The following is a 17,657-nucleotide window of genomic DNA, read 5'->3' as shown; positions in this document are numbered from 1 at the left end:
TCAATTATGATTATTGCCTTCATTTTATGTATCAATGGTCTTGGTAGACAGTAAAATTTGTGTTAAATTGCTGCTTTAGGGGGTGTTTTTCGTTGTCTGGAACGGATTAATCCACTTTCCATTACTTTCAATGGGAAAGTTCGCTTCGGTTTATGAACGCTTCAGTTTATGAACAGACTTCCGGAACCAATTCTGTTCATAAACCGAGGTACCACTGTAGCTGCATAAAGGTCCTGTCTACACTAGAGCTAGGCGATATATTGTCCCAAACCGGTTTGAAGGCCGTATCGTGATACTGGTTTCATAATTTTTGACCTGGCAATATTTTGCGAACCGTGATGTGTGTTTGTGTGTGCTGTGCTATGCTATGCAAAAATCAGTGTGGGAAAAACCATGATGCCAGCCAATGCCTCTACATAGCTCCATCCTTATTTCAGACATTGAGATATTTTGGTATATCACAATGTTGAGCTGGTGATATATCATGATATTGAAAAAACAGGTAACGCCCAGCCCTACTGTTCACCTCTACATAAAGGTAAAGGGACCCGTGACCATTAGGTCCAGTCGTGGACGACTCTGAGGTTGCATGCTCATCTCGCTCTATAGGCTGAGGGAGTCAGTGTTTGTCCGCAGACAGCTTTCGGGTCATGTGGCCAGCATGACTAAGCCGCTTCTGGCGAACCAGAGCAGCGCACGGAAATGTCGTTTGCTTTCCTGCCGGAGCAGTACCTGATTATCTTCTTGCACTTCATGCTTTTGAACTGCTAGGTTGACAGGAGCAGGGACCGAGCAATGGGAGCTCACCCGTCGCGGGGATTCGAACCACCGACCTTCTGATTGGCAAGCCCTGGGCTCTGTGGTTTAACCCACAGCGCCACCCTCTACATAGTTCCATCCATATTTCAGACATTGTGAAATATCAATAAATTATGATGTTTAACTGGTATATCGTGATGTTGAGAACCAGATACCACCCAGCCCTAGTCTACACACACACAAACACACTTAGAGAGATACTAATAATTTGTGGAATGTCTTTGGGCATGGAAGAAGAAACTAAGCAATATACAAATGCTTTCTTGTCTATTCACCTCAAGGTGTTTATTTGCCACAGGCAAGTGATGATTTACAAGCTAGGATACTGAAAAGCATAGGGTTTTAAGGATGTGCCACGTTTGTAGCTGCACACAACCCATGTCATCGAGGTAGAGTTCATCTATAGTTGAGGAGGCTTGAAGTGTTCATCCCACCCCTTCACCTGGGAAAGTTCATGGCTTAGCTCAGGCATCCCCAAACTCAGCCCTCCATATGTTTTGGGACTACAATTCCCATCACCCCTGACCACTGGTCCTGTTAGCTAGGGATGATGGGAATTGTAGTCCCAAAACATCTGGCAGGCTGAGTTTGGGGATGCCTGGCTTATTTTATTGCTTACTATCCTAGAATCCTTTGCACGTCTTCTCAGCAATAAGCCATGTTGGTAAGTAGCCATGGAGTAATTGTTGCATCAATAACAATTTGAATTTCCTGCTTGAGTTTTTGGTGGTGTGGAATATGCTACTGTTGCCGTTTTCACAAATTAGGTGGGCAACTGAAACACACTGTAGAACAAGGAGTGTGGAACCCTTTTCAGCCCAAGGGCCACATTTCCTAATATGGATCCTCCGGCGGCTGCATGTTGTTGGTGGACAGGACTAGAGGTGAAAGTGTGTGGAGCAGTGGATGTGGCTCCTGCCTTTGTACCATAGGCTACATTCCAGCCATACAAAAGTCAGAGGTTTCTGTACACACCATGCCTCACCATCATCCATCCAAACAGTCAAGTAACATTATCACGTGGATCAATTTTATCCAGTGTAAACCTATTAAGAAGGGCATGGAGCAGGCCCAGTGAGGGGTGTAGTCTGGCATTACCTAGGACACCTTCCAAGGACCAGGTTTGCATTCAGTCCCCGGGCCTGTGTTTTCTTTCCCTTCTGTAATATATTTGCCAACTACCGTTGGACTAGCATTAGGCCATACAAAGTGGCTTCATTCTGTAGAATTGAATCAAAATCTCTCACTAATAACCTAGGGGGTAAACTAGGTTTCCTATTTGAGGTTACACCTCAAAATCTGGTCACAATCACTGTACAACCAAAGGAGTCCTAGATCACTCATGTAAACAGCCCCCAACTGCATTGTTTCACCTATTTACAGAAAGTGTATGTGCCTATGTGACCCGCAAGAGCAAGACTGATCTGCCACTCACATGGTATTGTTACTAGCTTTGGGCAAGTGACTTAACAGGCTTTGAGGTGGTGTAGGGTTAAGAAGAATCCCACAATTTATATTACCAAATCACCAACTTCTCTGTTTGGTTGTCTCCTTCCCCTGGCTATAATGAGCTCACTGGCTGGTGATAGTGGTGATTTGGTCTTTATTATTGCAAATTAGAAATAAGTGAATTGATAGTTTGATTTTCTCATTAGTAAGACATTTGCTTCGGTTAGACTGGGCCATGCCGTATTTGCGAAACATGACCAGAAAGCAGATAGGCTCATTTTTTAAAAGCTGGTTAAAGAACATAAATAGCACTTTTGAGATGCAGAAGGTGCTGAAGGCATGTTCTCCTCACTGCCTGTTTATTAGTGACAGTTGAAACATGCTGCACATGTGCACACTGCACCTTTTTATGTCCGAAAGATACCTGCTCTTAGAGCAGCTCTGTTAATTTATGGGCTTGACTTAATATTTACCATCCACGGAAATGTGTGTACTAAAATGTCAGAATGGTGGGATGAGTGCCCCTTCCCAGAACACGTTCCTGGAGTCAAACTGGCATTGTGGCTTTGCAAAACATGAATCTGAGAATGAATAAGCATTCTGTCATTCTTCATTTAAATGTGCATGCTTTTTTGAAACTTGCTGATATCCAAACATAACACATAAAGTAACAGTTAATCATCCCTTGACCAAGTCAGTCATTCCTGTGAAACCCAACTTACCATGATAGGATTTTTTCCATTGGAAAAAAATATTTGTTTTAATCTATTCCACGCCAGCCTCTGACTATAAATTATATAACCATTTATACGATGTGGGAAAACTTTTGCCCCATATCATTTCCCTTATCTATCATTTCTTGTGTCTAGTTCTAATACTGAAGGTGCATAATGCCTTGGATGCTTGAATAGCTGAAACCAGCTTCCATGGTTGTAGCTCTCTGTAGCAGGGGTTGTATTGTTTATTGTAGAAAAACAAGCTGCAAGAATTAACATTGTGGAGTCATGCCATATTAAAGGGGCATGGGAGTGTGCCTTTAGTAAATTGTAAGCCTCAAAATTAATGGCGACTGTTGAATTAATAACTTGAAAGTTGGGATATATGATCTACCTGATGGAGTCTGACATTGTTCCAAATGTTGTCCTGATCCATGTTTCCTAGCACTGTTGTGATTGATGGTGCCTGTCACAGTGGCCGGAGCGGGCTACTTCAGAGTAACGACTCTACACAGCTCTGCATTTTATTCTTTTATTGGTGCTGCGTATTTACAGTGCTGAAGTCATTGCTATATACATGGAGCTAGGTGTTCAGTCGGGTTCAGAACCTCCGAATGGCTTTTGGCGCGTCTTTCTCCAACACAAAAGCTTTGGCAGACCCATCCTCTTTCCCCTCCTCTTTCTGCGTAATTCCGGAGTTGGGGGGATGGGTCTCCCCCCCTTATTTGCCCCTTCCTGTCCCACCTGGTACCCTGGCTCCTCTACCTTGCCTGAGCCTCGGACACGACTTCCTGCTTCCCCACTGGAATCGGAACTCTCTCTGCTTTCCCCTGTGCTCGGGGATGGGCTTGAACTCAGGAGGGGAGGGACTTCGCGATATCCCCTGTCCCTCACATCCACCCCCCTCCCAAGCTCTCCTTCTCCCCTCCCCAGGTCCCCCCCAGGTGTCGGTGACGACTGGAAGCCTAAGAACTCAGTACTTTCCGAGCCCGTTGGTGTGAACACCTCCCCCCAGTCCTGCGAGCCCCCCCCCTTCCGCCTGGGAGGACGGGAATCCTAAAAAGTCCGTGGCGTCAGAGCTGGTGGGGGTAAAAATGTTCTGCCAATCTGCTTCTTCCTCTGACTGGGTGGATCTCGGTGACGCCCATACCTCGTCCTCTGGTTCCTCAAACTCCGCTTCCCAGCGCCATGGTGAACTGCTCTCCCGTGCTTCCTCCCCCTCCCCCTCCCTTTCCATGTGCCAGGGCTTGGGTCTATGGGGAAAGAGGGCGTGAAATTCTTCTACCAGGAATTCCTCCTGTATCTGAGTGGCTGGGACCCATTCATTCTGTGACGGTGGAGCATCCTCCCATGCCATGAGGTACTCCAGGCCCCCCACCCCTCTCCGTGAATCAAGGATGGCCGTGGCCTCATTGAGTTGCTCCCTGCCTTCCCTCTCCCCCCCTCCCTCGGGGGTTTGTTCGCTGCCTCGGAGCCTGCTGCTTTCCCTGTACGGCGACAGCAGCGATCTATGAAACACTGGATGCACCCTCATGTCCTCTGGCAGTGCCAGCCTGTATGCCACCGGGTTTACCTGCTGCGTGACCGTGAAAGGGCCCAACCTTCTGGGTGCCAGCTTCTTGCACCTCCCTCTGGTGGGAAGGCCCTCCGAGGACAACCAAACCTTGTCCCCCACCCTGATGACCTCCCCCGGTCGCCTGTGGCGATCTGCCCCCTTTTTGTACGCTTCCTTGGCCCTCTCCAAGTGTTCTCTGAGCTGCTGGTGCACCGTCTCCAGCTCCTCTGCCCAATCCTCTGCCTGCGGGCCCTCCTCCTCCTCCTCCCCCTCCCTCTCCGGGAAAGATCTGAGGTCGCGCCCGTAGTTGGCCTTAAAGGGCGACACCCCTGTGGAGACGTGCACCGCATTGTTGTAGGCAAATTCTGCCAGTGGCAGGCGATCCACCCAGTCCGTTTGCCTCTGGCTGACGTAGCATCTCAGGTACTGCTGCAGAATGGCGTTGACCCTCTCTGCCTGTCCATTGGTCTGCGGGTGCCGAGCCGTCGACAAGCTAACCTCCACCTGCAGGAGGTTCATGAGCCGCCTCCAGAACCTGGAAACAAATTGGCGGCCTCTATCCAAAATAACCCTTAAAGGTAATCCATGCAATCTGAATACGTGGTCAACAAACAGTTTGGCTGTCTCTTCTGCAGAGACCGCCCTGGCACACGGTATAAAATGGCACATTTTGGACATAAGGTCCACCACCACCAACACTGCGGTCTTGCCCCTGGACGACGGCAGGTCTGTGATGAAGTCCATTGACACTACTTCCCACGGCCTGTGCGGGGTGGCTAATGGCTCCAGCAACCCTGCTGGTGCTGCTCTGACCACCTTTGCTCGTTGGCAGGTGTCACAGCCCCGTACCTAGTCTCTGACATCTTCCCGCACCCCTGGCCACCAGAAGTGTCTCATGACTAGGTGAGCGGTTTTGTCCCTTCCAAAATGACCCGCCGTTGGGTTGTCGTGCATCTGCTTGAGGACCTTACGTCTAAGCTGGGTGGTGGGCAGGTACAGTGCACCCTTGCAGAAAAGCAGCCCCCTGCGGTCTGTGAAGTCTTTTGCCTGCTCCCTCCCCCCTCTCAGTTCTCTGAAGATGCGGGTGGCAAATTCATCAGCTGCTGTCAGTGCTGTGAGTTCTGCCTCGCTCACCACTGCTGCTCCACAGGACCATGCTGATGGGGGGAAAATGTGCCTGGGTGCTGGTGGCAACTCCTCCTCCATGTACTCTGGCTTGCGGGATAGGGCATCCGCCCTGACATTCTGCTCCCCCGGGATGTAGTGGATGGAGAAGTTGAAGTTCGAGAAGAACTCTGCCCACCGTATCTGCCGCTGGTTGAGCACCCTGGCAGTTCTCCAGATCTCCAGGTTCTTGTGGTCTGTGCACACCTGGATGGGGTGCTTGGCGCCCACCAGGAAGTGTCGCCAGTGCTGGAACGCAGCGTGGATCGCGAGAAGTTCCCTATCAAACACTGTGTAGTTGCGTTCTGGCTGGGTCAGCTTCCTGGAGAAGAAGGCACAGGGTCTCCACTCTCTGTTGGCGTCCAGTTGCAACAGAATCGCTCCCAAAGCCTTGTCTGAAGCATCTGTCTCCAGGCGTAGGGGCGCATCCTGCACCACGTGGAACAGGTGCTGGTCTGAAGCGAACACCCTTTTGAGGCTTTCGAACGCTGCTTGCGCCTCCGGTGTCCACCGGAACTTCTGCTTGCCTCTCAGGCAGTCGGTGATAGGAGCCGTGACACGAGAGAAGTTCTTGATGAACTTCCTGTAGAAGTTAGCGAAGCCTAGTAGGCGTTGGGCATCTTTGCGCGTCCTGGGGCTGTGCCAGTCCAGGATGGCCTGCACCTTGTCCTTGTCCATCGCCAGCCCCTTGTCTGACAGCTTGTAGCCTAGGAAGTCCACCTCTTTGGTGTGAAACTTGCACTTCTCCAGCTTCACATACAGGTGGTTCTCCTTCAGGCGCTGCAACACCTCCCTGACATCCTTCACATGCTGCACTGGGTCATTGGAATAGATAAGGATGTCATCTAGGAAGACCAAGCAGTTCTTGAAGAGGAGGGACCCCAGGACGTGGTGCATGAAGGCCTGGAAGCATGCTGAGCCCCCTTGCAACCCGAAGGGCATCACCAGATATTCAAAAGAGCCCAGGGGCGTGAACATCGTGGTTTTCCACTCATCGCCTTCCCGGATTCTGATCAAGTTGTACGCCCCCCTCAGGTCTAGCTTGGTGAAAATCTTGCCCCTGCGTGCCGCTGTCAGGAGATCGTCCACTCTGGGCATGGGGAAAGCCACTGGCTCTGTCACTGAATTCAGTCGTCTAAAATCCACCACAAGACGGCGCTGTTGCGTGTCTTTCTTGTCCACCCAGAAGACCGGGCTGCCCCCTGCTGCCTTGCTTTCTCTGATGAACCCCCGCTTGAGGTTCTTGTCGATAAAAGCGCGCAGATCCTCCAGTTCCTGATCTGACATGGCGTACAGCTTGGCTGGGGGTATAGTTGCCCCTGGCACCAGGTTGATCTGGCAGTCGAAAGGCCTGTGTGGGGGTAGGTGGTCGGACTCCGCTTCGCTGAAGACCTCCTGCAGGTCCCAGTACGGCTTGGGTATCGCCTCACCCCCTTTGACGTGCATGGTGGCCACCGTGGCTATTGGAGGCCCCTCCCCTGGTTGGTGCTGCATGCAATGTTCCAGACAAAAGTCCGACCCAAACGTGATGCATCTCTGGTGCCAACTGATGGAGGGGTCGTGGCGCGCCAGCCAGCTCATGCCCAAGACGATGGGGGGGTCTGAGATGGTGGTGACGTTGAATGCCAGTGTCTCAGAGTGCCTTCCCACCGTCATTCTCATGGGGGGGGTTTGATGAGTGATGGCTCCTCCCAGCAGCTCCCTGCCGTCAATGGTGGCTACGTGCAAAGGAAAGTCCAGCTGCAGAAGCTGTATTTGGTGCTCTCCTGCAAAGTTTCTCGAGAAGAAGTTGGTAGATGCACCACTGTCAATTAAGGCGAGGACTGTCAGGGGATAGCCATTTGGGAGCGTTAGCGTCACTTCTAGAACCACTCCTGCTCTGGGAGGGGTGGGCTGGCTCTGCTCCTCGCTGTGCGGGTGGGCGGGCTGGGGCTGTTGTCTGCTGACTGCGCCTGGCTGCTGCCCCTTGTCTCCTGCAACCAGGCTTTCCCGTTTCCCTGCTGTGGTGCTGCGTCAGTGGGGGAGGGCACAACCGTTCCCGCCTTTCCTTGCCACTCTCTGCGATGTGGGCAGCCTCTGACGAGATGCTGGGGGGAGTTGCAGAGAAAGCAATTCCCGCCCCTTCCCTCCTTGCGTCTTGTCGCCGCTGGGGTTTGAAAAGCCCCCGCGCGCGCGCTATCAATTTGCATGGGTTCCTGGTCCTGGCTGGTCCCAGGCGTGGCTTGGAAGGGTTGTTGGGGGAGTGGCTTCTCCTGCGACCGTGGGAACCAAGCCCGCTTTGCGCGCGTTGCTTGCTTGTCGTTCCACCGGGATTCCTGTCTCACCCCCACCGCCAGAGCCGCTTTGCTCAGCTGATCCATATTACTGGGCTTTGGACCTCTCGAGAGCTCATCTTTCACATCCTCATTCAACCCCAGGTAGAACGCCGCTTCCATCGGAGGCGAGTGCAGTTCCCACCCCAGTCTGTGCACTAGCATGGTGAATCTCGCCCAATATTCGCGAACTGTCATTGTTCTTTGCCTTAAATTATGCAGTTCCTCCTTGGTCTGGTCCATATGACTATCGGACGCATACATAGTTTTTAAAGCCTCTAGAAATAGTTTGACATTCTTCATGCAAGGATTTTTTGTCGCTATTAACGGTCTTAGCCACTCCCTGGCTGCCCCTGTAAGGTGTTCCACAATAAACGCTACCCTGTGCTCATCATCAGGGAACTCATCATGGTGCAGCTCAAGAGCATACACGATCTCAGTCTCAAAGCCATGATATTCCCTCGGGTCTCCATTGAACTTGCTTACTAGGGTCCCCGCTCTCCTTCCTGGCAGCACTTGGAGTTGGGGGGCCCCTCCCGCCTTGTTTTTCCCGGCATCCAGCTTGTTTTGGAGCTCTACCGCCACCGCCCTTAATTGCTGCTCTTTTTCCTGAAGCGCTCTCACCTGTTCCGCAAGTTGTAGCCGGTCCTCCTGGACCTTCTTGGTTTCTTCTTTAGCTGCCTTTAATTCCCCCTGTGCCTGCAGCGCCAGTTGCTGCAGGTCCTGTTGGGCTTTCTCCGCGATCTGCCGCCATTTCTCCGCCTCTGACGCACTCATCCCGGCAACTCCAAAGTAGCCCAAAAAAAGATTCGGAGGTTGCTGTCACAGTGGCCGGAGCGGGCTACTTCAGAGTAACGACTCTACACAGCTCTGCATTTTATTCTTTTATTGGTGCTGCGTATTTACAGTGCTGAAGTCATTGCTATATACACGGAGCTAGGTGTTCAGTCGGGTTCAGAACCTCCGAATGGCTTTTGGCGCGTCTTTCTCCAACACAAAAGCTTTGGCAGACCCATCCTCTTTCCCCTCCTCTTTCTGCGTAATTCCGGAGTTGGGGGGATGGGTCTCTCCCCCTTATTTGCCCCTTCCTGTCCCACCTGGTACCCTGGCTCCTCTACCTTGCCTGAGCCTCGGACACGACTTCCTGCTTCCCCACTGGAATCGGAACTCTCTCTGCTTTCCCCTGTGCTCGGGGATGGGCTTGAACTCAGGAGGGGAGGGACTTCGCGATATCCCCTGTCCCTCACAGTGCCAAAAAATAATAGTTAAAGCAAGTTTTAAAAATAATTCACTTGTTTCTTAAAGAAGCAACAACAAAAAGTGCAACTTGGCATAGTGAAGATGATTTGCATGCAGAAATGGGTTGCTTAATCATTTACATTTCAATGCGTTGGTTGGCCAGTTACTCTCCTCTCCCCCAAAGGCTCCCTCAGAATTTACATAAAATATAAAGTTAGACAATTGGGCTCACTGATCTTAAAGGTAAAGGGACCCCTGACCATTAGGTCCAGTCGTGACCGACTCTGGGGTTGCGACGCTCATCTTGCTCTATTGCCCGAGGGAGCCGGTGTACAGCTTCCAGGTCATGTGGCCAGCATGACTAAGCTGCTTCTGGTGAACCAGAGCAGCACACGGAAACACCGTTTACCTTCCCACCGGAGCAGTACCTACAGTATTTATCTACTTGCACATTGACGTGCTTTCGAACTGCTAGGTGGGCAGTTCGAACTGCTAGGTGGGCAACAGGAGCTCACCCCGTCGCGGGGAGTCAAACTGCCGACCCTCTGATCGGCAAGCCCTAGGCTCTGTGGTTTAACCCACACGCCACACATTTTTTTCTGTTGCAAGACGATGTTGGAAACGGACAGTTTAAATAAAGAAGAGTTCTGGATGAAGATCTTCAGCTCATTGAGGGAGGGAGGGACATCCAGCTCTTCCAAGACAAGCAGAGTCTGGATGCTGTCAATTGCTGTGTCGAAAGCCATGTTTTCCCATGAGTACAGTTATCGGTAGTGCTCTGCCCATCACTTCATCTGCTTGCTGCAGTCTGTGATGGTCTCTCCAGACAAAGTTTTCAGTGGTGAAGTTTTTCCAACTGTTGTTCCAAAGGCTTTCTTCATGCCTTTGGACATTTTACCCTACAGGTACTAGAAAGTTTGTCAGTTGGATGAACATTGGTTACTTCATTTATCCATTTTTAATTGGTAACTTAGTATTTGAGGAATTAAACCTTTGTCTAGATTTTTTCATTTGTGTATTAGTTTGCAGTGATTAGCACACACATACGTAAACTGACCAATTTTTGTTCAGGCAAGCATTTTTGTGAATCTCTTGAACAGATTAATATTTTCAATTTGTGGGTACCAGGATGAGGAATAGCCTAGGATTTTCTTAGTGCTGCATTTAAGCCCATTGACCTGTGAGACTATTACTCTGCTCTGGGTTCCTCATGAGGAAAGAAGTAAAACCTGTTACGAGGGTATAGTGAGGGCCACACACGAGCTAACTCTTCCTTATGATTAGGAAATGTGAGAGGTCAGAGTTTTGGTTTTTTTTATTTGTGGTGGATATCCAGGCTTCCTAGGGTTGTTGGGAGAAGAGGATCCTCTTCAAATCACTATAGCTGCCCTTTCCTACCAATTATTATTTGGCTGCTGGCTATAGCTGGGCAGCTATAGCCAGCAATGACAGATGAACCCATGATATTTGCGAAAGAATAAGTGCTCATTACAGGGAGAGAATAAGCGCTCATTGCAGCCGGAAAGCAATAGCATGTGGCATCACATGGTAGTTGCTTCATAATTATCACTCTAGTGCCGATTGCTGAGGCACCACCCTTAGGTTGCCCTGTGATTCTAGTGCCCTGGATTTACAGCATCCTTTTCTGTGAATATTACTGTGGGCCCTCAGCAGAACTTTTTTTACTGAACATCCTTTTTATTTTTTGGTCTCTGCATGTATTTCCAGTGTTGTTTTTATTCCTTATTTTTTCCCTGGCCTTTCGGAGTTTCACAAGGCCAGTCTTTCTGGCCGTTTCAAGGAGGAACTGCTAATGCTGAGAGACGCTTAAAGCTAGTTGTCTTTTTAGACGTTGGAAGGAATAGTTGGCCTGTGTTGGCAGAATGAAATAGGACTTCTAGTTCTGTGGCCTGATGAGAATTTCAGATTTGATGATCCTCTTTCTCCCTTGCTTCCAAACCTTCTGGTGTGTCTAATCCACCAGTGGGCATTCTCAAAAGCTATCCCTGAGGAAGCTTTCCTTATTCTGCTTTGCTTTGCTGTTTGGGTTTGTAGGGTGTGTGTGTTTGGGGGGGGGATAATTTGCAACTACAGGCATCCCACTTACACGTGATCGACTTGCGTGTGAGCCAGGAAATAATGAAATAATTCAATTCAAACCAGGAAATGGCACGAGAGAGCTGGAGAGTCCTTGTGGCTCATGAGGAGACTCCCCAGAGCCCAAAGAGGACATCAGTGAGGGTGGAGGAAACCCTGAAGAAATCGGAGGAGCAGTGAGGCTTTGTTTACACTTCTCAACCTCCCTGTCTAACAGCTGGTATGTGAGGTAGTGCAGCAGCAGCAGCTGCTCTCCGATGTGTTCTCCAGCCTCCTGCCAGCCTCAGGGCTTCAATTCTAGTTGTGGATATTTTTGGATACAGAATTTTTGGTATGGCAAAAACAGAAGTGACAGGGCATTTAAAAGGTGTTTAGAAGGTGCTCCCTACTTTACATGATTACACTCATGTGTGTAGGGCCCTGGAATATAACCCCCATGTAAGTGGGGGGGGGGGGAGGTCTCGTCTGTAGAAATGCTTAAGGAACACTGGCCTTGGGTTCAGGGTCTGGTATCTGAGTTATTGCAAAAGTGCTCAGTTCCTAAAAATGCCAGACCTTTAGGGGGATGGCTTGGTGCTGGAGACAGCCATTGTGGCTGTCCTAGCTTTAAGATGTTTCACACAGATGGTGTTTAGTAAAAGGTAATCTCTCACAGTAAAGAAGAAGTGAAATTGGTAATGTCCATGTGTGGTTCCTCCCCACCCTTTTCTGTCTTCACCCTCACCTTTAAGTGTCAGTGCTAAAGCAAGATCCCAATTTCCTCTGGCTTACTTGAAGCGGTTCTTACGGTTGTGTTGGGGAGGGTGGGGCATATGCTGGCTTCCTTCCTTTCTGTGTTCACAGATAGCCTTTTTTTTTTTTTAAAGAACTCTCCACCCACCCACCCACCCAACAGTTTGGTGCCAAAAGATTGCTGCCATGCGGTATCTTTTCTGGAAGGGCATTTGTGATCTTTGGCACTGAGAATGTGTTGGTCTGCTTTGTTTAGGGCAGTTGTTCTCTAACTTTTTTCTCTGGGTCACACTTTCAGAATAATTTATTTAATTGATAGAAATGCAATGGGAAACAAAAAGAAGCACTTCCTAGCAGTGCTTGTTTTGTAACATAGAACACAACTACAGCTCCACATTGGGCAAAATATTTCTGCATTGCTGGGAATTGGAGTAGATGACCCTTAAAGTCCCTTCCAACTCTGCAGTTCTGTGATTCTGTAAAGCTTTATAACAGGCATAGGCAAACTCAGCCCTCCAGATGTTTTGGGACTACAATTCCCATCATCCCTGACCACTGGTCCTGTTAGCTTTATAATATGGTCATGGGATAGCCAGAAAGTAAAAAACAAATAAGCAAACAATGCAGCTACATAAGAACATGAATCATTCTCAAAATACAATATTGATTGTTCTTGATTCTTCCCACCACAATTGCTATTCTCTCCTGCCACACCCTTTGAGAACCACTGGTTTTGGGACGCATTACCTGGGTACATGCTTATGTGTTTGGTGTTATGCAAGAGTAGCTTCTTCAGCCCATGTGGTAAGTTTGTCTGTACAGTATCATGTTTCGAGAGTGCTATAATTTATACTACCACAATCTTTATGAGAACCTATTTGGTAACAACGTGTTATTAAAATGTTAATGCTTGCATATGCATTATTATTGTTTTTATATGGGGTTAAATTTTTAAATATTCTAGGTTGCTTTGGGGCACTGTCATGTGTATGAAAAAAGGTTAATAAATATAAATAGATAAATAAGCAATATATTTAGCTGTACTTAGCATGTGGCTGCTAGTGCACGCTATGCAAGTGGGAGACTTCTGTCTCTGACATAGCTGCTGTTCAGTGCTAGAAATGGCCAGTACGTCTTGTATGTGGACCTTTTGGACCACAGCTCAGTCTTTTCTGTTTTCTGAAGCTTAAAATAACCACAACCCCACAGGATTATGACAGCATTATGATTGCCACAGGCCAGGAAGGCTGCTATTGTCGGATCTCTGGTCAAGATACATAACGCAGGCAGAGTTCCTCCACCCTCATATTTTGAGGTTACAAAGTCATATGTTGGGAGGGTGCCCACAGACACACAACAGTCCAGGCGGTTCTTTTCTTTACTATTGCCATGGAAGTCAGGCCTTTTCAGTGTGTCTCCTAGGTATGGAAGCAAGTGACTAATCTTGGAGTGCTTTTAAATTGTCTTCTACAATTTCCACAGAAGAAACCTGAGGTAAACTTTCAGAGAGCAAAACTTGTGAAGCAAAGATTTCTTCTCTTTAGTACTGTTTCTGTATGACTGGTGGATGATCCGTCTCTCTGCCCCCTTTCTTTTTGCTCTGTTGCTTGTGCTTGCACTTTTATTTCCTCTTTCCTTTTTTTAAAAAATCCATTATAATCCCCTCCTTCCCTTTTTCCTTTTTACATTTGTCTTCCTTCTCACATTCTTGCTTATGTGTTTCTGATATGCCAAACTTGATTCTTAGGCTGATTCTTGAGTGTTCCATTTCTACCTTAGGCTGATTCTTGAGTGTTCCATTTCTACCTCCTGTGATGGTGCAGTGTAGCGTGTATTTCAAAGAATCACAGAATTGAAAGGGACTGTGACGGTCATAGAGTCTAGCCCCCTGTTTTTCCCAATGTGGGGCTCAAATACATAACCCTGAGATTAAGAGTCTCATGCTCTACCAACTATGTTGCAGGAGTGACTAGATAACCCAGTGTGAATGTGTGTTCATTGGTCTGGCACAGATTCTGGGGGAAGGAGTGTTCTGAAAGTTATCCTACTCCATATCCCCACCCCATCTGCTGTTAAATTTGATAAGATACATGGGCTTGTACCATGCCCATATTTTTCCCCAGTGGGGCAATTTAGGATGGAAAATGGGCAGGAAGGAAAGCACCCTTTTCTCTAGAACTGCTATTCTGACCTAATCTACAGGTCTAGCAGCTGTGTATTAAAATGTTACAAAAGGGTGGGGCTTTATGGGGGCTTGAGTCCTTCCAGAAGATGGGTTTGGGGGGGGTTGTGTTTTTTTTAGGCTTTGTGTTATGATTACTGTATGAGCAAAGATATTATTGGGAAACTCATGGACTTTAGAATACAGTATGTGGTTTTAATTCTTTAATCATCTTCCAGGTGGTGCATTTGCATGTGATGTTTATGAATTGCACCACCATTAAACTGCTTAAACCAGTATATGAGATTTTAAAACCTTAATAAACATCAGTCAAACAGTAATCAAATGTTATCACAGTAGATTCCAAATCACAATAAAAAGGTAGAACAAAAAAGGTATCCCTTAAGGTGGGACAGGTATTTTTTAATTAGGCCTGTCACTTGATTAAATTTTAGTTGATGATGCATCTACCTTCTTACCAACTGATTAAATATATATGATGACAACAGCAATTGGGGTGACCTTTTCAGATCCTAAGTATGGTGTGAATTTTCATTTCTAGTAGGAAAGGCCCTCTTTAGCGGCACAGAACATTAAATACCGTGTGTAGAAGTCTGTTTCCACACTGTGTGTGTTCATTTCTAATGTTTGCTATATGGAAGTTGGCATGCTGTATCTTTGCTTTTCCACTGCAGTCCTGAATTCAGTGATAATTTGGCGTGCCTGAATTTTCCTTGTGTTTGGAACATTAACATTGTGGTCACATGGGATGCAGCTTGGGATGATATATCCTCCTAAACAATCACCAGTGCATCTGAGTGACTTTAAACTGTTAGTATTCACTGTGCTGTGGTTGTCCTTGGCAGAACTGACATGAAGAAATCTGTTGCTCTGGGAGTGCCTTTGTACTTTACATAGCTAATCACATGTGGTCTTCCAGACTTTTCCTTTGGACCTCTGCAAGTTATGCTTAGGGCTGAAGTGTTTGGAATCACTCCATTGTATGACATTGTGTATTGTCCTCCCACCCAGGGCCGTCTCAAGCAGGTCGGGCGCCCTGGCACTGAGGCGCGGAGATAGCTCCGGCGCCCCCACCCTCGCAGGGCACAGCACGGCTTTGCCACGCAGCGCCCTGCCTGCCGGCCCGGTGCCCTAGCGCCCCACGCCACTGGGACTACACCTAGAGCCAGGCCTGCTCCCACCCACCCCAAATACTGCAACCAATGATGCGAGGGAAAACTCACAACATGATGATTGGCAAGTGATTCTCTATGGATGCTATTTGCAGCATTTTGTGTAGTTCCGCCTTTCAACAGGAATAGAAAACTATTCTAATTGTAGTAATAATAAATCTGATGATGCCCTTATGGAGAGTTAGAGTCAGATTCAGGTGTAGCCAAGACAATGGTTGTCTTTGAGCAAATTTTCTTTAGCCTCAGTTTTCCACCTCCGAAATAGGTTGAAGAGCTTTGCTGCACACAAAAATGGATGAAAGACTTCAGTCATATACAAAGTATACCAACTTTTCTGGCTATGAATAATAGAAGTCTGTCCTTTTTATCATTTGTTGTGATTATGCGTACAGCAAGCTGGCTGACCTCTGCATTATCCAAGCACAGGAAGACCCATTAAAAGGTGAATGTATTCCTGTCAAGTTTTGCTGGCGCTTCTTGGCTCACACTGTTAATTTCTTGAGATTTTTGTAACCTCATGTTACATATAAAACCTTGGATGCTGTTCTGTGCCCTCCAGATCTTGAACTTCTCTGCAGTGGCAGGTCAGATTTGGAAATTCAGATTTTTGACTTGGGAGGTAATTAGCAAAAGCTAATATCGGCTTAAGTCCCTTAGCACACTGATAGAAAAGCATCTAGGAATGACTCCTGGACCTCAGAGATAAGCTGCCAGCTGCCACAGAGACTATAAAAGGGTGGTTCAAAGTCAAGCACAAACAGCTGACTTTTAAAAATGATTCTTGGTTTGTTGCTGTTGGTGACAGGAAATCATGTTCCCCAAGCTGTCAGCTTCCTGCTTTTATTTTTTCCATTCCATCCACAGCAGATCAGAGTCTTTGTCATACGACGGCTGTCTCCTCTGGTGGAGCTGTTCACCATCTCACCTAGGAAGGGGTCCACCCTTTTCTTCAAAGAAATTAGCAAATGAATTTCAGTGTACTCTATTTTCACTAGTTGGATATCTTTTAAATGCTTGTCTTTGTTCTCCACTAGAGCTTAAATTTCTCAGAGAAATACTCTCTTGAGGATGAATGACTTAGGCATATAGGCACTACAAATGGACTTTATATTTGCTAGAAACAGGGTTGCTTTTTGTAATTAAGTGGAAAGGAGATAGTGATGATCAGAATATTCTTATTGGGATGTGTGTATTTGATATTTTTATACTGGAATGCTGTAAAATGGGGGGGGGGGCTTTCTTCAAGTGTCAGGTTAGCACAACTGCAGATTCTTTGATAGTATAACTTTTGGGAGAGCAGATCAGCACGGTTCCCTGTCAGACCCTTTCAAAGCTTGTACTTTAATTCCTAGAGCTTCAGTCTTCATTTGTCAAGCTATCAGCTGCTGTATGCCTTTGTAAAACTACTAGTGTGCATGTATCTCTAAAACCATAGCTGCTTTAGTGTGGGAACCTTCCAACACAAGGGACTTGGGTGTGTGTGTGATGCAGACCTCAGACTGAGAAGCATTTGTTAGCAAGCTTCCTGGTGAGTTAAAAGTGCTTCCTGTTTTTTCCTGAGAGCCCAACTTGTCTGGTGTGATGGAAAATTGGAAAATGTTTAACCCTTTCCCAACTGGACTTGGGTTGGTGTTGTTCTCCCCACCCCTCCTGCTAGCCTTTAATAGTTTTGGCTAAATGTTTAGCAGTATTTGAAAGAAGTTGGCTAGATAGATTGGAACACATGGTTTGTGGGACAGATCACAGCAGCCCAGAGTGGGAAGCATCATGCAGTGGCTGGCCCCAGCTTCTCTGTAGCAAGCCTTAAAACTGCAGGTTGGTTTTTTTTAAAGCCTAGTTCTGACACACGTGTGTGTGTGTGTGTAGGGGGGGGGGGGAGATGAAAGCAATGATTTAGATAAAGCTGATTTCTGAGCAGGAAAACGAATGCTGTGCTGCTGGTGATGCCAGCATCTGTGGCTGAGTAATCCTTTTCCTGTTTGTGGGATTTTTTTTTATCTTTTCAGAACGCCGCCTGAAGCTGGTCCACCATGCCATTAGTAACAAGGAACATCGAGCCAAGGCACCTGTGCCGTCAGACATTGCCTAGTGTTCAGAATGAGCTGGAATGCGTGACCAACATCACCCTGGCAAATGTCATTCGACAGCTGGGCAGCCTGAGTGAGTACCATGGCCAGCCTGCCTGCTGCCCTCAGGAGCTGCTGGGCTCTTGATTCATCT

General features: G+C 47.6%; 1 protein-coding gene across 2 annotated transcripts in view; it reads left to right on the top strand.

Moving 5' to 3' along the window:
* The window catches only part of WASF2 (WASP family member 2), a 48,693-nt gene that overhangs the window by 14,330 nt on the left and 16,706 nt on the right, over window positions 1–17,657 (top strand). Inside the window, exons 2-3 of one of the 2 annotated variants that reach the window (XM_060275764.1) lie at window positions 15,277–15,501; window positions 17,444–17,597. In XM_060275764.1, the coding sequence (XP_060131747.1) occupies window positions 17,468–17,597 (130 nt within the window). In that variant the 5' untranslated portion in view covers window positions 15,277–15,501; window positions 17,444–17,467. The remainder of the gene's footprint in view (window positions 1–15,276; window positions 15,502–17,443; window positions 17,598–17,657) is intronic. The other variant, XM_035118693.2, reaches the window with a different exon arrangement.

Source organism: Zootoca vivipara, chromosome 6, assembly GCF_963506605.1.
Source record: "Zootoca vivipara chromosome 6, rZooViv1.1, whole genome shotgun sequence".
Lineage (NCBI taxonomy): Eukaryota > Metazoa > Chordata > Lepidosauria > Squamata > Lacertidae > Zootoca > Zootoca vivipara.
This window is presented reverse-complemented; position numbering and strand designations above follow the sequence as displayed.